General features: G+C 44.0%; 2 protein-coding genes across 6 annotated transcripts in view; one reads left to right on the top strand and one right to left on the bottom strand.

The window, feature by feature from the left end:
- Positions 1-3,180, bottom strand: part of SMARCD2 (SWI/SNF related, matrix associated, actin dependent regulator of chromatin, subfamily d, member 2) — a 39,396-nt gene extending 36,216 nt beyond the window's left edge. Inside the window, exon 1 of the mRNA XM_042472285.1 lies at positions 2,883-3,180. Within this exon, the coding sequence (XP_042328219.1) occupies positions 2,883-3,050 (168 nt within the window). The 5' untranslated portion in view covers positions 3,051-3,180. The remainder of the gene's footprint in view (positions 1-2,882) is intronic.
- A 3,473-nt stretch (positions 3,181-6,653) lies between these two features.
- On the top strand, positions 6,654-24,916 carry LOC121932444 (zinc finger protein 135-like). Of its 5 annotated transcripts, none has more exons than XM_042471068.1 (5): positions 6,654-6,780; positions 16,630-16,732; positions 17,123-17,197; positions 18,688-18,933; positions 21,131-24,916. In XM_042471068.1, exons 2-5 carry the CDS (start codon positions 16,699-16,701, stop codon positions 22,672-22,674), a joined length of 1,899 nt encoding a protein of 632 aa, XP_042327002.1. In that variant the 5' UTR covers positions 6,654-6,780; positions 16,630-16,698; the 3' UTR covers positions 22,675-24,916. The 5 variants fall into 5 exon arrangements, with proteins under 5 accessions (XP_042327002.1, XP_042327006.1, XP_042327005.1 ...); XM_042471072.1 differs by lacking the exon at positions 6,654-6,780 and adding an exon at positions 10,707-10,862 and having other exon boundaries at positions 18,688-18,927; positions 21,134-24,916; XM_042471071.1 differs by lacking the exon at positions 6,654-6,780 and adding an exon at positions 10,707-10,862 and having other exon boundaries at positions 18,688-18,927.
- Positions 24,917-25,364: the final 448 nt, after the last annotated feature.

Below are 25,364 nucleotides of genomic sequence, written 5' to 3'. Positions count from 1 at the left end.
TCACTAAAGGTTCAACTGCCCTTCATTATCCATGCTATGTGCCTCTCTTCCTTCTCCCTCAACTCTCCTGCTCTTGAGTGTGTAATATTATCTACACACTTCCAGTGCTACTGAGACAGCTCTCCTAAGAGACAAAGGCCTGATACACAGGCCAAAATAAAGCTGCTTTGGGTCTCTTTGGAAGCATGCTGTTTAAATGATGCATGCGTCCTAAGAGTCCAGAAGCTGCACCAAAGCTGCACTCCTGTGCTTAAGATTGGAGTGTGGCTTTGGCGCGACCTCCAGACTCTTAGGACCCATGCATCATTTAAACAGCATGCTTCCAAAGAGACCCAAAGCAGCTGTCTGTATCGGGCCAAAGACTTATATAACCAAGGGTTGGAGAGGGGAACTGGGAACTTTGCTCCAAACAAACCAGCAAGCCCCAGATTTCAAGGGAAATGCTTCAGATCCTTCTCCAGCTGACAGTGGTTCTTTCTATAGTTTCTCCGATGTACCTGCTTAAGCAAGCTGAAAAGGCAGTCTTATTAATAACCCATGTGGCTTTTCAACTAGTAATATGACAGCCCTGAAAGGTATTTACCAGTTCTGCCTTCAGCAAGAGCAAGGCTTCTGACTGGAAGCTTTCCACTGTTAAACTCCCAGCACCACAAAACCACTGCAGGACTTTTACAGACCGTAGCCTTAAGCAGACTTCTGTAGTGAGATATCATTCTGCACAGGACAGCAATGACAGGCACCAGGAATGAACTCTTTATCGCCTGCTGCGTCTGCCTTTACACATTGATCCACCTAGGCCTGAAAAAGCCAGGCTGGCAGAAAAAGTCTGGCTCTTGCTGAAAGCAGAGCTGGAACATCCCCACTCCAAAAACATCCTGCCTCTACTTTTTTATTATTATGATTTCAGTTTTCAGCCCTGGCTTGAAATTCTAAGGTAGGTTACACTTTAAAAGCAGCAACTGCATCAATATGAATAAAATACCATGAACATCTGAGATTAAAAGTATATTACACTACTAACTAACTCATTGAACCAAAACTTAAACTAAGCTAACCCTGAATGTTTAAAAAATTCTGGAGGTGCCTTTGTGGTTAGATTTTGATCACTCTTCAGGGAAAGTTTCACTCACAATCCCCTCACATTTACTCCTTATCCAACAAACACTATCCCCGAGATTGCTGTCCCTGTTTCTAATCTAATCTGCACGGTAAAAATAATGCAGTTTGACAGCACTTTAAATCCAAAGGCTCAGTGCTATGCAATTCTGGAATTTGTGGCCTTGTGGGATATTTAGCTTTCTCTGGTGCCACAACAAACTACACATCCCAGAATGCCATATCCATCGAGCCACAGTGTCAAAGTGCATTAATTGTGCAGTGCAGATTAGACCTCAGTCTCTGCAACCATCCCATCTATGGCATGTCCCCACCAAATACACACCATCTACTCCTCCCTCCTCCCAAGACAACTATGGCGACATAGTGCCCACTTGCTTGCCACCCCAACATCACTCTCAATGTTTGTCCCCACACTCCAGCATGCTCCATTTCTTCTCCTAAGGACACACCCAGGCATCTTATCTTCAGATCCTAGATAGCCTACCCTGAGATATCTACTACTACTCTCAAAGCCTTCCATACACACTTCCCTCATTGGCCTCACCAACAGTATTCGTGGATATGGAGGGCTGACTGTCTTCCTTGCAGTTGCACCTGGAGGGCAAAAGTCTGGGAGCCACCTGTGCTGCCACATTTTCAAAGTATCAGTAAGAGACAGTAAAAATTAATGACACGCAGGTGAAAGCTAGCCTGCTGTAGTAGTTTGACTGAGCCTCTGGAGACCCGGGTTCAAATCCTAGCTCAGCCATGGAAACCCACTGGGCGTCCCTGGGCAAGTCACACTCTCTCAGCCTCAGGGGAAGGAAGGCAAATCCCCTCTGAACCAAACTGGCCAAGAAAACCCCATGATCGTTTCACCATCAGTTGGAAACAACTTGAGGGCACACAACAACAAAGGTAGAGAGAGATCTCGAAGCACCTTTGGGACGCACTGAAAGAAAGAAGTTGGCAGCATGAGCTTTCGTAGGCTTCAGTCTTACTTCCTCAGACGCTTTTAGACTGCCAACTTCTTGCTTTTAGTGAGTTTCAAATGTGATGCAAGATCTCTCTACAGTCCAGTGATCCCCAAACTGTGTCTGTTAAGGGATTTTGGACTTCAGCTCCCAGAAGCTTCAGTCATGTTGGCCAATAGCCCCCTTGCTGTTGTAAAATTCAAAGACATAGCCATGTTAGTCTAAAGAAACGGTGTACTGTATAGAGAACAGTGGCCCCCCAACTGTGCCCTTAAGAGATTCTGGACTTCAGCTCCCATAAGCCCAAGCTATTGGCCAATAGCCCCTTGCTGTTCTAAAATTCAAAGAAAGTCTCTTGTTGTTGTACATTTCAAAGACATAGCTGTGTTAGTCTAAAGAAACACTGTATAGAGCAGTGGTCCCCTAAGTGTGCTCTTTAAGGGGTTTTGGACTTCAGCTCCCATAATCCCAAGCTATTGGCCAACATGGCTGAGGCTTCTGGGAGCTGCAGTCCAAAACAAAACCCTTTAAAGAGAGCAGTTGTTTGGGGACTACTGCTCTACACACTGTTTCTTTAGACTAACACGGCTATCTCTTTGAAGTTCCCTAACTTTGGGGACCACGTTCCACATAAGAGCAGCGGTGCCTCTGGATAAAACGGGGACCCTCTCCAGAGAGCCATATAATAAACTTCAACTCCCAGAAGGCCCAGCCATTTAGGTCCACAGCGGGGAATTCTGGGAGTTGTAGTCCACAGCGTCTGCAGCGAGCGAGGCCCCACAAGTCCACCTCCCCTGCCTCCCCACCTACTTGGAAGAGGGCCCCGTGCGCCATGGGCCGGAATGGGGTGGCGGCGGCCCCGGCGGGGCTGGGTCCTCCTCGCAAGAGCCCCGCGGGAGGCGGCGGAGGGGCCGAGTGGGCCATAGAGGGGAGCCTCTCCGGCGGCGGGGTGAGCGGGAACCCGGGCCGCCCGGCCATTGGAGGAAGAGGAGGAGGAGGCTCTGCGATGGAGGCAACGGCCGAGGAGGGCTCCGAGGGGAAAGAAGGCGCCTCTCTGGGACAGAAGCAGCAGCCAGGGCCGGGCTCCAGTCCTCCTCCTTCGGGAGGGACCGCCCCTGTCAACCGCCCGAGAGGCCGCCCCTTGCCTGGGCGGGAAAGAAGGAGGCCATTGGCCGAGGCTGAGGCGTCGAGGATAAATAAAACTACTCAGTTTGACACCACTTCGGTGGAAAAACACACACTGTGGAAATGTATGACCCAGTGTGACACCGCTTTGGCCCCAAACAGACCAAAGGATGAATCCAGTTTGACGCCACTTTGGTCAAAAACACACTTAATCCAGTTTGACGCCGCTTTTTGGTGGACTGCGCAAATAAAATAACCCACTTTGACACCACTTTGGTCGAAAACACACTTAAAGATTCCAGTTTGAAGCCACTTTGGTTGAAAACACATGTAAAGGATCCGGTTTGACGCCACTTTTTGGTCGACTGCGCAAATAATGCAGTTTGACACCGCTTTGGTCGCAAACACACTGTGGAAATAAATAACCCGGTTAGATACTGTTTTTGTTGAAAACACACTTAAAGAATTAATCCAGTTTGATACCACTTTCATCAAAAACACTGCAGAAAAAAATAACCCAGTTAGATACCACTTTGGTTGAAAACACACTAAAGAATTAATCCAGTTTGACATCAGTTTGGTCAAAAACACAGTATGGAAATAAATAACCCAGTTAGATATCACTTTGGTTGAAAACACACTGCGGAAATAAATAATCCAGTTTGACACCACTTTGGTCAAAAACACGCTGCAGAAATAACCAAGTTTGACACCACTTTGGTTGACTGCGGAAATAAATAATCCAGTTTGACAACACTTTGGTCACAAACACACTGCAGAAATAATCCAGTTTGAGACCACTTTGGTCAAAAACACACTACAGAGCTCTCTGTCAGAAAAGGATAAAACTACAGTTCCTAGAATTCCCTGGCATTGAGCCAAGGCAGTTAAAGCTGTCTCAGACTGGATTATTCCTGCAATGTGTTTTGGACCTTTAACTGCCCTGGCTCAATCCTGTGGAATTGTGGGAACTGTAGTTTGTTACATCACAAGAGCTCTCTGACAGAGAAAGCTAAATGTCTCACAAAACTACAGTCCCCAGAATCCTATAGCATTGAGCCATAGCAGTTAAAGCGGTGCCAAACCGAATTATTTCTGCAGTGTGGATACAGCCAAACAGATCCAGCGCTACTCATAGCCTGACAAGGGCGCCTTCTGAGGCACCACAGAAGCTTCAGTATGAATAAAATATCATGTGCGGTTCATGCATCTCAGTTTAAAAGCATATTTGTAAGGTTTCACCCTTCTGTCCAGGAGAAATTCCAAAATGTCCTTCATTCTGAGCATGTCTAAGAAGCATGAACATAGATTTATACAAGCATTTTAGCATTTATTTTGTAAGGTTTCAACCTTCTGTCATGAATTCCAAAATGTCCTCCATTCTGAGCATGCCTAGGAAGCATGAATTTAGAATTATATGAGTGTTTTTAGGTTTTATTTTGTAATGTTCCACATTATATTACATATAGGACCTTGTAGATGTCTTTCCGGTGCAGCTTCCAGCATATGCTGGAAGCTGTGTATGGCGCACCCATACAACAGCCTCAGTTTGGTCGTGGTAGCTTCTGGGGAAAGTTGAATCTTGGATCCATTTACTGGTGGTCATTTTGGCGGTTCATGGTGTCCACAGAACTCTCCTCCAGTACATTTCAAATGAGATGATTCTTTTCATGTCAGCTTTCTTCACTGTCCAGCTTTACAAGAGTACATGGAAAGGACTGAGCCAAGATACAGAATGCCTTTGGCTATTTCAATGGCTTCATCGTAATTTAAAAGTTTTGTTAACCATCTGTGGTCATTATTTTTGTTTTCTTAACATTCAGCTATAACCTTGCTTTTGCACTTCCTTTCTTGACTTTCCTCAATAGTCCTTCCAAGTTTTGGCTATTTTCTGCTAGTATTATGATGTCATCTGCACATCTTAAACTGTTGTTCCTCCTCTGACTTTCACATCTGCTTCCTTCAAGTCTAATCCAGCTTTCCATATAATATGTTTTGCATATAAATTAAACAGATGGAATGATATCCTTGCTGGGACCTCTTGCCAATTGGAAACCATTCTGTTTCTCTATATCCTGTCTTTACAACAGCCTGTTATCCTAAGTATAGCGTATAAATCAGGAGAATCAAGTGTTGCGGCATGTTCATTTCTTTTAGAGTGATCCATAGTTTTGTTTTGTTTTGTTTGTCCTACACAATCAAGGGCTTTGCTATAATCTATGAATTACAAGCTGATTTTCTTCTGAAATTCTTTGGTGTGCTCAATTATTGTATGCGAGAGCCAGCATGGCGTAGTGGTTTGTGTGCAGGACAAGGACTTTGGGGATTGAGGTTAAATTCCCTGCTCGGCCATAGAAACCCGCATGTTGAACTTGGACAAGTCACATCCTTCTAGCCCCAGAAAAGCCCATGAGTCGCCATAAGTTGGAAATGACTTAAAGGCACACTTTAACAACAATAATTTCATGCATATCTGCACTATGACCCCTACAGTATTTTTATTTTCTGAACCCAGCCTGGACCTCTTACATTTCTTGCTTCATATATGATTAATATCTTTCTTGTAGCATTTTGAGCATCACTTGTCTTGCATGGGAGAGTAATGCAACAGCCCAATAGTTACTGCAATCCTTGGTGTCCCTTTCTTGGGGACTGGAATGAACATTTCCAGTGTAGTGGCCATTATTTTATTTTCCATGTTTGTTGGCAGATTTTAGAATCTGAATGGATTCTGTCTCTGTAGCTTGAAACAGCTCTACTGGTATCCCACCTAGTGATATATTTCTCCCAGGTTCTTTGAGGTAGCTACTGCTTCCCTTTCTAAAACTGGGGACTCATTGCCAAAAAGTTCTTCCTTGAATGAATCTGTCATCCTTTCATTTCTTTTATATAGTTCTTCAAGTGTTTGCTTCCATTGTCTTTTTTTCCTCCTGTTGCCCTGTAACATCCCCTGTCTTGCTTTGAATTTCTCTTTGATTTCTCAGATCTTGTGGAATAGGTCTTTTGTTCTACTTTTGTTGTTGTATTCTGTTTCTTTGCATTGACTATAATAGATCTCTTTGTCCCTATGCACAAGTCCTTGAACAGTTACATTCAGGATACTGTCCCTGTTTCCCTCACTTTTTCCTTTTGCATGTCACCTGTCCATAACTATTTGGAGAGTTTCATCAGTTATCCGATGAGGCTTTTCTTTTCCTTTTTTGGCTGCAGTGGCATTCTTCCCTGACAATTTTTTTCTGATTTTAGTCCAGAGTTCTTCTGGCTTCAGCTCAGTCAGGCTTAATAGTGTAAACCAATTCTTTACACAGCTTTAAATTCTGCAGGGATGTTCTTCAAGTTGTATTTTGGCATGGTGGTTGATTTAGTATACTTCTTTGGCTTTGTTCTAATTTTTGATGTTAGTAGTGCAGTTCATGGTCTGTGCCACAATCTGTTCCTGGTCTTCTTTTTGCAAAAGGAATGGCATATACTGTACTGGTTCCTGTCATGTACTCTATTTGATTTCTATACAGGCCATCAGATAACATCTACATATGCAACTATCATTGCCTGAAGAATGGGTTTGAAATGAACAACTATTGCAGTAAGTCATTCTTCTGCTTCATTTCTTGATCACAGACCCAATTCTCCATATCTGGTTCTGTTCTGTCTTCTTCTTTTGCATACCAGTTGCCTATGATTATCAGCGTGTTTAGTTTAGGAGTGTGATGCTGGGTCAGACTAAAAGCCTGTTTTATTCAGCATTTTTTTCACAATAGCAAGCAACCAACTGCCCACGGGAAGCCCACAAACAGGACTCAAATGCAAAAGAACTTTCTCACTCATCCATCCCAGAACCTTCTGCCCTTGGTACTGGATGGAGTATATATCAATACATTAATCATGAGTACTTTCTGCGCATCAAATCCAGTCAGGGCACTGTTGGCTGGATTAGGGAGTACTGTGCAACACTGGGCTTTAAAAATAAATGCGGCACTAAATCCCAATTAATCTCAATCAATATCTACAATGCAGATCAAAAGCATATTAAAGTACTGTAAAAGTTTATTGGAAGTATTTAGCATGCTGATTACCATATTTTACATGAACCTTCTTAATTATGATTACAGGAAACTGGTTCTGTAAAAAGGGGTCTTATATCACCGAGAGAACTTTATATTACCCTGGTGATGTGAATCCAAGCAATAATAAAATCAATTTCTCTTTAAACCTTTTTAGTTATAGTTCTAGCTAATATTGTACAAGGATAGCTATAAATCCTAAACAATTTATGAGGACAGGGGGAAAAATTGCAGACCGCTTTTGGGAAACAAGTCACTCAACATCTTCCTGCCATGCCTTTCTTATGAGGCACCTAAATTGTGGCAAATCCTGGGACTTCACACATATACACACTATGTAGATTAAACATGAGCAGAGTTTGATATGGCTTTTACTTTAGAAAATAGGCAAGCAACTACAGAGGGAGTAGTCGCAATTCTTCTCCAGCCCCTCTAGCAGACAGCCCCATATTGCATTTTGGCTTTATTTCAGGTATTTTGGAGGGACACTGCTCCCATCTGGGCCCACAACAAACTTCAACTCCCAGAATTCCATAGCCTTGAGCCAGGGCAGTTAAAGCGGTGCCAAACTGGGTTATTTCTTCAGTGTGGATGCAGCCTTTGACTCATGATAACCCTGTGGATGAGACATCTCCATGTCCCCCTGTCCTCAACTGTGAGGGTGAAGGCACCACTTTTTCTTGCCTAGCAGCAATCTGCTCATTTATGGCTATGATTTTGCAGTGTATCATTAGGGTTGCCATAAAGTGCAAAACATTGCTATCATTTTGCAGTTTATCAAATACATTATGGGTTATATTACTGTATTCCTTAATGCCATCTAGTGGTACAGTTAGGATTTTCACCTGGATGGGCAGAATTCAGGCATATGGGATCTACTGTACTAAACCACCTCTGCATATTTCTTGCCAAAGAAACAGGTGACTTCAAGGCACACACACACACACACTGAGCTCCAAAATCCAACAACTGGGGCTTGCCTGGACAAAATATATTGTGCATTAAAAGATTCTGAGTAAAAAATGAATTAGAATTTCATTTCAGAAATAAAATTTGGGAAAGACTGGGAATGAAACAGGCCTTTAGTCTGACACAGCATCACTTTGGTCCTCCAGGTGTTTTCGACTTCATCTCCCAGAAGCCTCAGCTACCTTAGCCAACAGTCAGGAATTCTGGGAGCTGAAGTCCAAAACATATGGAGGACCAAAGTTTGGGAATAATTGTCTACACCATCAGATGTTGCTTTGATGATGGAGCTTCTCTTGCCAATGCCATTGCCCTAAAATCAAACTCTTAAACCAGGTAGCACCCCAACAAAATGGGTGACACAGATTGTAGCATTGGTAAATGACAACTGCAGGACTCTCCCGTCAAGGATGTGTTGAGATGGACAGCTAGAGAGACCTTTTGGGGTCATGCCACAGCTGCTTGACCATAAACATGAATCCCCAAATTACAAGATTTTAAAGCACACAACAACAACACAACAAACAAATCTGGCATACAGTCTCATAAACATTTAAGAAGGGGCCAGCCAATAACCTGTAACAAAATTTCATACATTTTATGTTAATTCATGACATTGTCAAGTTATACCTTGGAAGCAAGATGTAGGATTTATTTGGGTTTTGACAGATTATCAAATTGAAGATGTGGTTTTTACAAAAATAGGATTAAGTGGATGCTGTGCATGTTTCCCTTCAAGTGGCCTGTTGATTTATGGCAACCCCATGAATTTCACTGGGTTTTCTTACTCAAGGAATACTCAGAGGTAGTTTTGCCATTTCTCTCCTCTCCAGTATAGCCTACTGCCTACAGCACTTGGTAGTTCCCCCATCCAAGAACTAACATGGTCAGAACCTGCTTAGCTTCGAAGATCAAACAAGACTTGGTGCCTTAAGCATAGTTAGGCTGCTTGTTGTTGCTGAGTGCCTTCAGGTCCTTTATGATTTATGGTGATCCTAAGGTCAACCTATAATGGGTTTTCATGGGTTTTATGAAAACAATCAACAAATTTTGCAAAAAAAAAAAGTCTTTTTTTTAAAAAGTAACTCATCCAAGCAACTTCTCAACTTGTCTGTTGTTGTTGTGTGACTTCAAGTCATTTCTTAGTTATGGTGAACCTAAGGTAGACCTACCATAGGGCTTTCTTGGCATGATTTGTTTGGGGGGTGGTGGTGTCATTGCTTCTCCTGAGGCTGAGAGCGTGTGACTTTTCCAAGGTCACCTAGTAGCTTTCATGGCGTAGCTGTAAATTGAACCCTAGTCTCCAGAATCATAGTCCAGTGCTCAAATTACTATGCCATGCTGGCTCCACATATACCAAGACTACTAAATAAATGAATAATAACAATAATAGTACATGACTGTGAACATAATTTTCAGGGCTCCATGTCATAAGGATTACACTTGAGGAACACTGTTCAGAGGAGGTTGGCCATGGCCTTCCCCTGAGGTTGAGAGCGTGTGACTTACCCAAGGGCACCCAGTGGGTTTCCATGGCCGGGCTGGAAATTGAACCCTGGTGTCCAGAGTCGTAGTCCAACACTCAAATCTGATGCTGGCCTTTTGGAAACGATGAGCCCAAACAGACAGGCCAAAATAAAGCTGCTTCGGGTCACTTTGGAGGTATGCTGTTTAAATGACACACACATCTTAAGAGGCCAGAAGCTGCGCCAAAGCTCCCACTCCAGTCCTTAGGACTGGAGCACGGCTTTAGCGTGGCTTCCTGACTCTTCGGACATATGCATCATTTCAATAGCATACCACCAAAGTCACCCGAAGCAGCTTTATTTTGGCCTGTCTGTCTGGGCCCTATAGGTCTTTATTAGCAGGGTGACCAGATGTGTCCTAACTGCAAAGGCGGGCAAGGCTCCGCCAAATATAGGACCTTGAGGAAAATGAACATGACCAAATAAAAGCTAAAAGCACTTAATATAAATATAAGTTTATAAGCACACTGCAGAAATAATCTGGATTGAGACCGCTCAATCATAGGAAATCCTGAGAATTGTAGTTTATTGTGGCACCAGAGCTCTTGACAGAGAAGGCTCAATGTCTCGCAAACATTCCAGTTCCCAGCATTCCCTAGCACTGAGCCAGGGGAATGAAAGCAGTCTCAATACTCAAACTGCAATGTGTTTTGGACCTTAGTTCTTATCAAGGCATGCTTCTTAGTAAATGGAGGGCATTTTGGAATTCCTCCTGAACAGAGGGTTGGAATGTAGGACATGTCCTGGAAAAGGAGGACGCCAGGCCACCCTCTGATCTTAAAGGCCACCAATGTGGAGGGAAATCATCCTTTGCCCACCTAAGTGAGTCCCTTTTTTGCAGAGAGAAGAGAGACCCATCCTCAGCCACAAGAGGGCCTGCTTTGTTGCTGGAGGAGGGAAAGGGAGGTCTTTCTCTTTCTCCCTCTTTCTCTCTTCCATTCTTTCCTCCAGCCAGGATGTGGAATCCAGCTTCCTGGACTTGGCAGCTGGCTTTGGATTCCCCTAAAAGCCCCCCTCCCTTTGCCCACCCTTTCCATGCCAGCTCCCCTGCAGGGAGCCCAGGATTGCTCTGGAAGCAGACATCCCCATTTGCAGGGCAGGCAGGAGAGCAGGTAAAGGGAACTGGGATGAGGAAAAGGGGGCAGGAATTGCACCCAGAGCCCCCCTGGCCTCTCCGATTGCTTGCCCCCTCCCACATACAGCTTCCCTGGGGTCAGATGCACAAGGAGGGAACAATGGAGGGACCTGGAAGGACCCTGGGTTTGCATGGGGGGAGATGTTGGGGACATGGGGGACATGCTTTTGTTGCATTCACTTCTCTTTTTCTTGTCTGGAAACTGTGCACAGTTCCTGGGGATTATTGTGAGTGTGTGTCATGCATCCTGTTGGCCATATATAGCAAGCATCACCCCAAATCCACAAGATGGTGATACCTTCATGGGTAGGGAAACCAGAGGTCCTGCTTTTGCAGGACACTTCCTACATTGCCAACCTTCTGTCCAGGAGCGATTTCAGAATGCCCTCCATTTGGAGCATGATGAAGAAGCATGGATTTAAATGTGTATGAGTGTTTCGTTTTTTTTGAAAGCTTTGCTTGGGTCATGTCCTCCAAGTTTCTCCAGTGCTCCTACATTTTGTTGTGCCTTGTCCTCCCTTGGCGTTATGACATCTGGTCACCCTGTTTATTGGGGCCAGCCAAAAAGCACATGATACATGTTGCAAGCTTTGGAAGAAGCTCCTCTGACTTCTTCATCAGGCAAAAGGTGTTACAAATGAGACAGGAGAAAATAATAACATTGATGATGTTACTCATAGGCCTGCAATGTTATAGTTCTAGTTCTTAGTTCAGGTGGTAGCAGGAACATAGCTAGGATTTTAGGAAGGGGGGGTCCAGACTAAGTGCCACCATTATAATGGGGCTTGGGTGTGGCAGCGCAGCAGCACACCATTCATTTTTCTAATGGAAGGGGGGGGGTCCAGACCCCAAGAACCCCCCCTTGGCTACGTCCCTGGTGGTAGGGAAGGGTATTCATGCTGGTGGGCCCCTCTTCCTTCTAGCCATGTGGATATTGGGAGATTCAGTCCAGGAAAGCAACTGTAATTTTCACCTGCAAAATAGAAATCGTCTGCCTTTGAGATTCAGTTTGTCTCAAATCCTTGTGAGGCCACAAACCCTTGTGTCAGAATACTGAATGTGTAATGTGGCACAGGATCTGTCTAGTCCAGGGGTTCCCAAACTTTTTTATGTTCTACACCCCTAGGAAGTGTTGGGTTAATGTCTGCACCCCCTACAAAAGTGATATTGCATTTGAAGATGAATTTCAAAGACTTAGCCATGTTAGTCTGGAAAATCAGTTACAAACTGATCTTGCAGCACCTTTGAGACTAACCAAAACAGAGAAGTTGATAGCATGAGCTTTTGTAGACCTGAGCCTACTTCTTCAGATGCATTTGGGGCTGGATATTTCTATCTTGCAGTTCATGTCAAAGGTGCTGCAATATCTCTTTGCATTTGAAGATGAAGTCCAATTTCTCGTTTGAGAACCACAAATTGAACTACATACAATATTGCAAGTGAACAAACTGAACTTTTTTTTAAAAAGCCTTTCATTCAATGCCTAAAAGGCAAATGTCAATTGAACCATTAGATTCTCATTTATTCAGAAAGAAATGGTAAACAGTAAAATCAATCCCACTTGTGAACATAAAATTCATTTCAATGGCCCCGTCATGTTTGTTTGGAAAATCCGTCTGTAAAGGCATCTTGAAGCACCTTTCAGACTGCTAACGTCCAAAACACACTGCGGAAATAATCCAGTTTGAGACTGCTTTAACTGCCCTGGTGCCACAATAAACTACAGTTCCCAGGATTCCCTAGCACTGAGCCTGGACAGCTAAAGTGATCTCAAACTGGATTATTCCTGCAGTGTGTTTTGGACTTTACTGAAAGGTAGAAGTTGGTAGCCTGAGCTTTTGTAGACTTGAGCCTATGTCCTCAGATGTATTTGCTGAGGAAGTAGGCTCAAGTCTACAAAAGCTCAGGCTACCAATCTATCTCTGTTCATCTCAAAGGTGCTGCAAGATCCTTTGCATACTGATAAAACTCAATTATTTCTTTGCTCCTGCTTCTCATTCTTTATTTTATGAAAAGGTAGAACTTTCTTGCTGACTGCGATCCCTAGGTCTGCCTGTGAATTCAGACAATTCCTTGATGTTGCCATGATTGAGAAAAGAGACTACAAATCTGAACCAGATTTGCATCTCCATCATGCCCCCTGAAATTTTATCTTGCACCCTCTGGGTTGTGGGCATGCTAGGTTGGAAAACCCATCATGTCTTGGAAGCTTTCTAACTCAGTTTGTCATCCTTTCCTCAGGTTTCAGCAAATGATCTTCTACCACAAAGTACTCCCTTATAATTCCTGGCTTTCCCCCATAGTTTCATCCAGTTTCTCCCCCACGCTCTTCATCTGTGTAACAGCTTTAGGTGTTCATGGCTCGGTACATACCTTCTTGAAGGTCCGGGCTGGCGGCGGCCTTTTTTCTGCCGGAGGGAAGCCGAAGCCGCCAAACTGCGCGGCTTCCCGCCAGCGGAAAAAGAATTTGCAAAATGTGGGTTCTTTTTACGCCATGGTAGCAATGTAACTAGTGCGCCACTGGTGCACTGGTTATGTAAGTGCCACACGGTGCCATGTGGACGCCGCACGGCGCTTATGTAACAGTGGCGGCGCTCATGTATACAGGGTGCTGCCATTGTTATGTCACCATGATGTATTAGGGTTAGGGAGCATGTAATAATAATAATAAATAATAATTTGTTTTATTTATATACCGCTATTCCAAATATCATAGCGGTGAACAGCAAGTAAGCTAATTAGCAAGTAATTAGCGCGTGTACATGGCGCATGCTTCCTAACCCTATTTCCGGCTCCAGTACACCACTTGTTGGCTGTTTGTACCATGCCCATTTGAGCAATCACACCCTTCTCTTTTTGCATGGGCTTGCCTACCTAATGTGAGTTAGTGGACAAGCTTAATTTTTCTGGAATGTCCACAAGAGCAGTTGCGATCCTGAATTTGGGTCACAAATTTGAGGAACTAGGTTCTAGTCTAGGAAAGCCCTGTGCCATAATGTACATTAATCATTTTTTGACTCTGTTGTAAACTAGGCTCCACTACCGTTCCTTCCTTTGCTGCTGCTTTCGCTCTCTGGGTTTTCCCCTCTGCTAGACAGTCTTACTGGATTGTTAGGGGGCTAAGATGAACTAAGATATAACTTATAAAACAAACACTGTTCGGAACATAAAAGATACATTGTGCAGAGAAACGAGTCTGTTTCACAAATACAGGGAGGAAAAAACACCTATATTTGCCCCTGCTTGTACCCCCACTGGAGAACTACAACCAGTCCCAGCTCTTTGATAAATGTACTGTGTGATACTTGTATTCTAAAACAGTAGTTTGTCACAAGCACTTTTTTAGAAGTACAGCAGGCCCTTGATGTCAGCTAGGGTTTTGTTCCAGGAGGCCTGTGGATACCAAAATCCAAGGATGCTCAAGTCTCATTAAATACAGTGATCAAGCTTTGCTTTTTTGGAATTTATATATTTTTAAAATATTTTCAAGATATGGATGGTTGAATCCACAGATAAAGAATCCATGGACATGGAGGGATGACTGTATACTTCAGGGACTGACCTGGTTCCTGTGTACGCCTAGACAGTGTCATAGTCAAAGAGGTTTATACTGTACCCATTTTCTCCCATGAGCCCCATCAGCCTTGCCATCACATTCAGGGCACACCAAAAGTGAATTGTGTCACTTCTGGATGCCGTTTTCTGCCACTTCTTTATGTGGGTTTGGAAGCCTCTGGGAGGTAAGAGATTTAAAATAGCAACATTTGCAGCCATTTGGGTCATATTCTGGCAGGATTCCATGTGAAAAATCATCCCCAAATCAATAGGAATTTAATTTGTATGGATTCTGCAACTTTTTTGGGGGGGGGGTCCTGGAGACCTGGGGTGCTACAAAAGTAGTTCCAGAGGTGTTATGCAATCTGCAAATTTTTCTTTCCCCTTTCCCATCTGCATTTGCGGACTTGTAAATAATTGTAAATCAATCTGGCGTAGCCAGTTTACGCTCTACAATGCCATTCTGTTTTATTCCAGTATTCCTGTGTTTTATTCTTTGAAAGATTCGTATCTGTAGCAATTTATAGAAAAGTTCACAGTTGCGATGCTTTCTTCTGTGGTACTGTTGGGAAGAATTTTTTGTAGCATGTGAATGCTGCAGAGTTAAATAATGTTCACATAACTGTAAGTTTTTGAGATGTATGATCATGTCATGAAATGCAACATGTTCCTTCCCATTTTTTTCTTGAAGGAAAATACAACATGTCAACCTGATTAGCTCAGTTTTTGGCTTGTTGCTGTACAACAAGTACCTCTAGATCTTAATACTTATACAGGTTGAGTATCCCTTATCCAGGATACCAAAATCCAAAATGCTCCAAAATCTAAAATTGTCCACAAAGGTGGCTGCGAAAGTGACACCTTTGCTTTCCAATGGTTCATTACACACAAGCTTTGTTTCATGCACAAAATTATTAAAAATATTGTGTATAAACCTAGCCTCAGGCTATGTTTATAAGGTGTATATGAAACATAAATGAATTTCATGTTTAGGTTTGGATCACATTTCCAAGCTATGCAGATATTCCAAAACCCAAAAAGAATCTAAAATTCAAAACACTTATGGTCACAAGCATTTTGGGTAAGGGAGAGTCAGCCTGTAAGTGAGTATTCCATGTAAGGTGTCCCTATGTATATTTGGGAATAGGGTGGCATTAATGGAAGAATGCAAACCCCAGTGTTACAGAAGGCTTCTCCTTTACAACATTACAACATGATTTCATTCCTGCACCCCTTGAAACATTATTTTCTCTTCATTTCCTGCTCCCTGCCTCCTATCCCATCTCACTGCTGCATAAAGGTGGTTGTCAAGATCACTGAAGACCTTATTTAGACATTATCCACGCAAGACTTGTATGAGTGTGCTAAGCTCCTCTCACCTCTGTTGGCATTTTCCTCATGTGAAGAGCAACTTTGTAAACCTCCTTTGAGTGGTCTCCTTATGACATGGAACCCTGAAAATTATGTTCACAGTCATGGATTATTATTATTATTCATTTATTTAGTAGTATATGGCCTAAGTAACCCGAAAGGTACCAGATCCTATCAGATCTTGGAAGCTAAGCAGGAACAACCCTGGTTAATACTTGGATGGAAGATCACCAACAAATACCAGATGATGTAGGCTATATTTCAGAAGAAGAAACTGTCGAAATCACCTATGAGTATTCCTTGCCTAAGAAACCCCTGTGAAATTAATGGGGCTCCCATAAGTTGACAGATGACCTTAAGGTACATACATACATTATGTGTACTAAAATAAAACACGTAGCAAAGAGATAGAGCCTATAGAGAAAAATGGCAGAGGTTTCTTCTCTTAGTCTATCACTCTTCCTGTGAGGAGGCCTGAAGACAGAGGGGCAGGATTAACTTGGTCCTCTACCCTTTATGTCTAGGATTGCCAGACAGAAGGCTAGAGATGGCTCCAATTCCTTTAATGGCTGCATAAAAGAGAAAATTGCAGCAGTTGTGCTTGTCACATAACCAGGTAGCAAGCAACACCTGCTGAAATTCCCACTTCTACATAACCATTAAAGTTACAGGAATCCTCTCCAGTTTTTACTCTGGCAACCCTATTGGTGTCTTTATTTTTCCTGATTAATGAAAGTCTGAATAGAATCTCTGTGATGCCAAGAATATTTTGTGTGGCCACTCCATGGCACAAATTCATAATTCTTTTTAAAATGTAGGTGCTCTTAGGAGCCTGATAAGGAGAAGATTGAGTAACGTCTAGGAAGAGAAGACCTCTGTGGGCCGACATGCAGGAGAGCTATGAAACAGTGATTTCGCTGGGTAAGTGCCACCTCCACTGCTTAAAATTCCTGTACCAGAGGGAAACTCAAATCTGCAGCTAGCCCTACCAGCAAGTCCTATGTTTGGGCAAACGGAAATGCTGGGGAATTCATGATACCGGATGGGATGCTAAATTTGATAGCTGCAATGCCCAGATATATATACACAAACATTTGGCTAATCAAACCAGTGACTGAAATAGTCTGCCCTCTGATGTGGCCACCTCATTCTGCTTAAACATTGGACCAACTATGATTTTAAAATGACTTTTCTGTTTTCTTCCACATGTATCTGTGTGGTGGGGGAGGATCACTGCCCAAGCACAACTTTCCTCCTTGGACAGTAACATACTTGGCTTTTAAAATGTCTTTTCTAATGTCTTTATTTTAGCAGAAGAAATTGCCATCAGTTGGCCCCGAATAACAGCCTTCACAGAGACCCGAGGACGGCGAGGTTTAGCTCCTGGTAAGTCCATGGTGAGAAGCTGATAAAAACACACACACACCATGTAAAGGCTCCTAGTGCTAGTAATCATAAGACATGATATGTACCTCATCTATTTTTCCTTCCTGTCCTTTCAGAAAATATGATTTAGGGCTACTTTGTGTATAGTGGAGCTGTGGGGGAATATGTGAGAAAACATATCAAGGTTGCAAATAAGATGCTGTTGTCTGAACTCTTGTAAGCTTTTAACCATTTTTCCAGGAGGTTCAAGCAGTAGAAGATCTCAACAGGAGTCCTGCTTTGGAGCCATGCTGGGTAGTGGCACAAACACATTAAATGCAAGTTGAGTCTCCCTTATCTGAAATGCTTGGAACAGAAGAGTTTTGGATTTCATTTTTTTTCCAGATTTTTAAATATTTGCATATACATATACAATGAGATATTTTAGAGATGGCACCCAAGTGTAAACATGAAATCCATTTATGTTTCATAATATTGTCATAAAGACACACACACACACACACACACACACACACACACATATATATATATATAGCCTTAAGGTAATTTTATACATAATGTGTTTGTGTCATGTGCCTTCAAGTTGTTTCCAACTTATGGTGACCCTAAAACAAACTTACCATGGATTTTTCTCAGTCAGGGTTGTTCATAGGAGGTTTGCCATTAACTTCCTCTAAGACTGAGAGCATGTGGCTTGCCTAAGATCATTCAGTGGGCTTTATGGCCAAGTGGGAATCAAACCCTGGTCTCCAGAGTCGTAGTCCAGCACTCAAACCACTAGCCATGCTGGATCTCCTTTATACATAATATTTCTAATAATTTTCTGCGTGAAACTAGGTTTCTGTACACAGAACCATCAGAAAGCAAAGGTGTTACTATCTCAACCACCCATGTGGGGTATTTCAGATTTCAGAATTCCAGATAAGGGAAACTCAACCTGTACCACTAAATCCCTTAATGCATTGATTTTTACTAGACATTGGGGGTGGGGTGGGGACCAACAAAACACATACATGTAGTCATGTTAATTTGATTATTATTTTTTTTTTTTTGTCCTTATGGCACAAATCTAGGATCCCTTCAATCAGAATGTCACAAAGCTAGTCCTGAAATCATGTAAGCTGGGATGGGACTGGAGATGGGATATTGTCTTTTACTCAGAGTTTGGAAATATAACTTTTTGGACTACAGCTCCCAACTGTGACTCAACAAGTATGGCCAGTGGCCATGGTGGCTGTCAGATTGTAGGAGTTCTAGTCAGATAACATACCCCAGCTCTGTCATATAGAGTCGAGAGAATAATTTAAGGAGTATATTTCTCCCTTGCAACCAGTGCTCAAACACCCCTTGACATGGGCCTGAGGCAAGTGTATAACTCTGCTTGAAGGTCAGCCTGGCCTTGTGTATAGACCAGTTCATGCTGAAAACCTCTGAAGCTCAGAGGGCTTTCAGTTTGCAGCAGGGCCTACCATATCTTTTTTTCTTCACAGGGCTAGAAATGGAACCTGAACAAGGTCAGTTAGCACCTTTGCCGGGTCAAGCACCAGCAGCAACTGCTGGATCCAGTGTAGAAGGGATCCTGCCTGACTTCCGGAGACAACTTGGGGTGATCTTGCAGACTGTGGGCAAGGCTCAGGTGGAGAAGATGCTGAGGGAGTTGGTGAAGGAGCAAGAGCAACAGGGAAGAGTGAGGCGACGCAAAAGAGTGACCAGGAGCCTGCGGCATGGAGGTAAAGGTAGATTGAATGGAAGCACTGAGGCTTGTGCCTCTTGTTCTGGGCTGTAGTAAACATACAGTACAGAAAATTCAGTGTTGCACCACTCAAATGTTGGCTAAGATTCTACCTCATGGTTTACATTTCGTAACATTACAAATCTGTAACTATGCTGCAGAAATGCAGTTAGTGGACTGAGATGTGCACTGGGTGCTTCTAATAAAAATAATAATAAATAGTTTATTTATATCCCGCTTTTCCAATTTTTGATCAAAGCGGCGTACAAGTTTAGGTGAAAATACATCGGAATAAAAACAGTTAAAACAGTATTTAAAACAATCACAATGAGAATAAAAACAACAGGTTCAGCTGAGTAGGGGAAACCATAGACATCACAGGGCCGTCAGGCGGAGGGGGTGATAAAAAAAATATCTCATGGGGAAAGGCTTGAGAAAAGAAGAAGGTCTTAAGGTTCTTCTTAAAAGTCCCTAAAGATGTGGTGGAGCGGAGCTCATCTGGAAGATTATTCCATAGTCTTGGGGCCGAGATGGAAAAGGCCCGTAGCGAGGTCCTTGCATAACGTGCAGTTGGGACCTCTAGCAGATTCTTCCCTGCTGACCTGAGTGAGCGGGGCGGATTATATGTGGAGAGGCGGTCCTCCAAGTACCCTGGGCACAAGCCATTTAGGGCTTTATAGGTAATAACCAACACCTTGTATTGAGCTCGGAAGCAGATAGGCAGCCAATGAAGGTCTTTCAAAATAGGTGTTATGTGGTCTGACCTGGAACCACCAGCGACCAATCGCGCTGCCATATTTTGCACTAACTGTAGCTTCCGGGTTTGGTGCAAGGGTTGCCCCATGTAGAGTGCATTGCAGAAATCCAATCGAGAGGTTACCAGAGCATGTACTACGGTTTCAAGGTCCCTCCGGTCCAGGTAGGGGCACAGCTGGCGTATCAGCTGAAGCTGATAACAAGTGCTCCTGACCGCCGCATCCACCTGAGATGATAGCTGGAGCGACGAGTCCAGGAGCACTCCCAAGCTGCGAACCGAGTCCTTCAAGGGGAGCGTGACCCCATTCAGGACAGGATGGCAAATCTTACCATCCGGACCCGGGGAATCTATCACCAGTACCTCCGTTTTCTCTGGATTCAGGCTGAGTTTGTTTTCCCTCATCCAGCCCATTACCGAGTCCAAGCAAGCATTTAGAGGAGAGATGCCATCCCTAGTCACTGCATCAGTCGGAGACACAGAGAAGCATATTTGGGTGTCATCAGCGTACTGATAACACCACGCCCCGTGTCTCCGGATGATCTCTCCCAGCGGTTTCATGTAGATGTTAAATAGCATGGGGGACAAGATTCTGATGTCAGTCAGGACACAACAACACAATCTTTTTTTAAAAAAATCAATTTTTATTAAAAATGCAAAATTAAAATAATTTAAAACACCTTTAAAATGTGCTTAAAAAGATAAAAGTGCAGCTTGCCCCATTAAAAGAACCCCCTTCTGCCACTTGAATTAAAAGTTGAAGCACTGCCTAAATGAAAAGACCTTGGCCTGCCAGCAGAATAAAAGAAGAAAGGGGGTCAAATGAAGCTCTGTGGTAGGGAATTCCACAAGATGGAAGTAGCCAGTAAGAGGGCGCTCTCCCATGCCCTCACCAAAAGTGCCTGTGATGCCAGCAGTGGGGAAGAACCCCGAGAGAAAGCTCTCTCTTGAAGAACTTAAAAGTCAGTCTGGCTCAAATAGGGAGATGCAGTCTTTCAGATAGTCTCAATCCAAGCTGTATAGGGCTTTAAAAATTATAATGGGCAGTTTGAATTGTACCTGGAAATCAGGGACGTTGTTTTAACAAGAGGGTTATGTGCTCCCTGTAACCAGCTCCATTAAGCCATAGCATTTTGGATCTCTTCAAGTTCTTGTTCTTTTTCCAAAGCCAGCGTCACATAGAGTGCATTACATTAATCCAGCCAGGATGAATCAAGGCATGCCATATCTGACATCTCAAGTAATGGGTGCAGGTGGCGCACTAATTTTAGTTGTACAAATACACAGTTGGTCACAGCTAAAACCTGGGCATGCAGGCTTAATGAATAGAGTTTGCGCTGTGTGAGATTTCAGGAAAAGTGCAACCCATCCAGTACTGTGGATACTGTTACACTCTATGCAGCACAGAATTATCTAAAGACTTATTGTATCTCCCCTTCTCTTTCAGCAGGTGATGGCACAGGTGAGATGAACAACTTGCTAGAGACTCCACGGGAACCTCAGGCTGAACTAATGGAAGGACCTGCCATTCCACCTCGGAAGCCACCGACAAATGAGCTTCAAGTGCCTCTCTTGTGTCCAGGATTGGTGGCAGGGCAAAAACAATCCATTTCAGGGAAAATGGTTCATGGGAATGCCAGTGGGTGTAAGAACAGTCTTGCTCATCAGCAGAGTCTTTTGGGAACAAGATGGGGAGCAAGTCTTCAGCCACGGGAGAGCATTGGCTGCAGTCCTCTCCACAACACCAGCCTGGACATCCAGGAGAGTGGGAGAGTCTGGCCACCTTTTGGAGAAAGAACCCAATTCTTCTCTGGGTGGCAGAAACCACGCTGTACACAGAAACGCCGACGCCAACCAGCAGGAGAGACACCTCACCGCTGCGGGCCATGCAGAAGAACCATTGTGGTCCCACCAGCAAGGTCTAGCTCTCCTATGAACTCTGTTTTGACTTCTCCCCTGGACTCTGCCTCAGCTTCTTCTCTTGCCCTGCCTCTGAACTCCATAGGACCACTGGGTACTCAAGCCCTTCCAGGGAACCCAGTGTCAGCCCAACCCCGAAAACCACATGCTTGTGAGGAGTGTGGCAAGCGATTCCGAATCCTCACCAACTTGGAACGGCATCAGCAGCGCCATGTGGCAGAAAAACCTCACCAGTGCCATGACTGTGGGCGGCGGTTCCGTTGGGGGTGCCATTTGGAGCGCCACCGGCGGTCACGTCGCTGTGTGGAGTGTGGTGGGGGCCTTGCCACGCCTCCTCCCCCTCCATCCCCACCCCCAGAACCTGACCGGCCCTACTCCTGTGGGGAATGTGGGAGGCGGTTCACCCAGCGCTCAGCCCTCAGCAAGCACCGGCGGCTGCACTCAGGGGAGCGCCCATATGGCTGTGGAGAGTGTGGGAAGCGTTTTCTGCAGCGCTCTGATCTCACTATTCATGTGCGCTCCCATTCTGGGGAGCAGCCTTATGTCTGCACGGAGTGTGGCCGCCGCTTCAGCGTCAGCTCAAACCTCAGCAAGCACCGGCGCATGCATCGAGGGGAGCGCCCACATGCCTGTTCTGTCTGTGCCAAGCGCTTCCTTCAGCGTTCGGAGCTCCTCATCCATCAGAGGGCTCACACAGGGGAGCGGCCCTACCCCTGCACTGCCTGTGGAAAGCGTTTTGCTCGGCGGGCTCATCTCAAACGCCACCAGCGCACCCATGGCAGTGTACCTCCTGCTACTGCTTCCTCTCGCCACCAGAGTACCCATTTGCTAGCTCCCTCTGTCACAGATGCCATGCCCCTTCTTGAACGTCAACAGCATGAATCCAGGGTAGTGGCTGATGCCTTGGAATCACGTCCCCACACTAACACGCTCACCTCAGGGCCATGCCAGCCAACAGTTGGGCCCACTGTCTTCTCAGCAACCCGAGGGCCTGGGGGTACTGCATCATTGGCTCTGCCCTGGACTGTGTCGTCTCCTACCCGTCTCCCCTTCTGCTCCAGCTCTCTCTGATCATGTGGTAGATTTGCTGCATCCCTGCCCTTTCTCGGTCCCTCATCATCATCCCAACTGAATCTGTTTCAGGGATGGGGTCTAATTCTGGTTAAATACAGTGGGAAGATAGGCCAGATTTTGATAGAGCATGGGACTGACTTGCATTTTGGGATACAGCCTTTACTGGCTTAGGAAGCTTGGTGGTTTTGCTTTGTTTGCCCCTCATGGACTCCTGCTAGGGTCTGCATAGGGCTACTAGTGTAGGGATGAGGTGAGACACAGACAAGCAGCCAAAGCACCTGAGTGGAACATCATCAATATGACCAGACTAGTTTTGACGTCTTGAATACCAGTCAGTGTGACTGAGTTGGACATATTATTTAAAGTCTGACAAAGAGTGTAAGTTGCCTGCTATTGTGGAGTGGATAGGAGAGGGAAAGTACCACATCTCAACCACCGATGCAAGTATTGTACAGCTTGTAAATCACAGTTGTGAACACAGGGGATGTGTTTTTGAAACATGCACACAAATTGACTTGTTCTCGTGTTCACCACATGGTCACTTTTCTCCCTTTCCTTCTACACTTTCAACAGCTTTTGAAAGCTTCCAACACTTTCACCCTTGGCCTTATTGGCTGAAAATATCCCCTTGACTAGACTGCCTTTGTTACCTTTTACAAGAAGAGAAGCTCACAGTAGGCTTCTCCAAAGCACTTAGCCCCCACTTCTGGAGACAAAATGGCACACTTGCTCTTGCTGTCAATCCTGTGTCCTATCACATGAAAACACTGGTTGTTGAACATATGGGTGGGTTTTATGTGACTTTCTGGATCCAGTGCAGTTAACGATCCTCTTCTAAACACATTTATCACCAGGCCCAAGTATTAGAAGACCCAGATCTGTGTGCAAGAGATAAACTGAAGAAAGGAAGGATTGTGTTGCTTGATCATTGTGAGCTGTTTGGAAACAAACAATGGTGCAGTGAGCTATGTCAGGGTTCAGTTTATTGCTTGCTGAATTTGAAACAAGATGGCCAGTGTCTTTGAAGGAGTTATAGGGCATCTTTTACCATCAGCTCCTGAGAAAGCACATACAGGAGGAGAAGCAGGAGGTGCCTGTCTTGTCAGAAATTGAGGATTGGAACACTTTGAGGATGGGAAGGTGCCTTGTTTCTACATCTCTTGGTAGCCAACACTGCTGAATAAGGATCTGAAGTGTCATTCTCAAGGGCTGTGGGTGTTTACCAGCCAGTGTTACTGTTTCAGTTAATTGTACATTCCTGGTACCTTTTGGACTGGTGTTCTGTTAATAGAGGGTGGGATCTGGAGGATGGACCATCAAAGCCCAGGTTCTAGAGTAGGGAGGGTGGGTTCATATCTGATTTAGGATTAATACAGTAGACCTTTGTTTTATCAAACCTTAGTGTGGAGTTTCTTTAACCGACATAGAAAAACAACAATGATGAATCCAAATTTGTACATTTAAATGAATCAAAATAGAATATTTTGTCATTCCTTGCTCATGAAGAAGATATTATTTTGTATCTCTAAGTATGAATTTTATGGTACTTGTTTTGTGTTTAGCTTTTGAGAACCCACAGTTTGCTCAATCCAAGTGTATTCATCTCCAGCTGGCTGTGTTTGAAGATACAAGAGGCTTATCACATTTTGATTTTTGTTATAATGGAGGGATGGCCACAACATCAATTTACAATTGCACCCAGCCTTTCTGGTGTAGATCTTCAGCTTTTTTTTCTAGTCTACAGGTGTTTTTAAAATTGGCACAGAGAAATGTAATATTGGACTGATGCTGAGAGTAGCTGCAAGATGTGCATTCAGACAGTGATAAAAGGCAAACACAGAAATTTTAACTGGCACCCTCTGAAATCCATTACCTCGGGGATTGTTAGGTTAATCTGATTTGCCAAAAACCACCCTGATAGGCTTAATCCCCTGCCTGGCATGTAAGAGTGAAGGAATTGCTCCTGCAGACCACAGTGACTTGTATTAGCTTTGGAACAGGGCCTGCCAAACATAGCAAGAATATGGGTTCTGATCAGCCAGCTTTGCAGCGTGCTTGAAAAGGGGAAGACACTTGGAAGTCAGTCACAAAGCCCCCCCAAAGTTAGTTGATGTTTTAGTTACTAAATAAAATTCACTTTGCAGTGTTTCTGACCCATGATACAAAGCACATCTGGGGGAGTCACCCCCTTGTAAGTGTGAAAGTAATGAAAAGTTATACTGCAAAATGAATCAAGGTATTCCTCATTGCATGATGATCAGTATAATTTGGTTATGGCTTAATTATTGCAAAAAGGGCCGGCACATTATTTGGAACAAGTTACTTCAAAGTTTTATCAGCCAAAGTGTAGGATGGCTGGAAAGGCAGAATCGGCATCAGCTGGAAAAGAGCTGGGTAGGTATTTGTATGGAAGCTGTGATTGTTTTAAGGTTTTGAGTGTGGGTGCTTTCACAAGTAGATGATTCCTTTCATGGCCTTATATAGCAATATATTCTTGCCAAGGGTTCATTTTGTGACCTGTGTAACATTGCATTTACACAAGCATTTGCTGTTGCATGGCTGTTGGCCTAGAGCTATTGCCAAACGAAGTTTACATTCAATGGGACAATACCTGAGTAGTTTGATATATGACTGAAATATGCCCCCCAGGCATGAACCACCTCTGACCAAGCAAATGCATCCCAGTC

This window comes from Sceloporus undulatus, chromosome 6, assembly GCF_019175285.1.
Source record: "Sceloporus undulatus isolate JIND9_A2432 ecotype Alabama chromosome 6, SceUnd_v1.1, whole genome shotgun sequence".
NCBI lineage: Eukaryota > Metazoa > Chordata > Lepidosauria > Squamata > Phrynosomatidae > Sceloporus > Sceloporus undulatus.
This window is presented reverse-complemented; position numbering and strand designations above follow the sequence as displayed.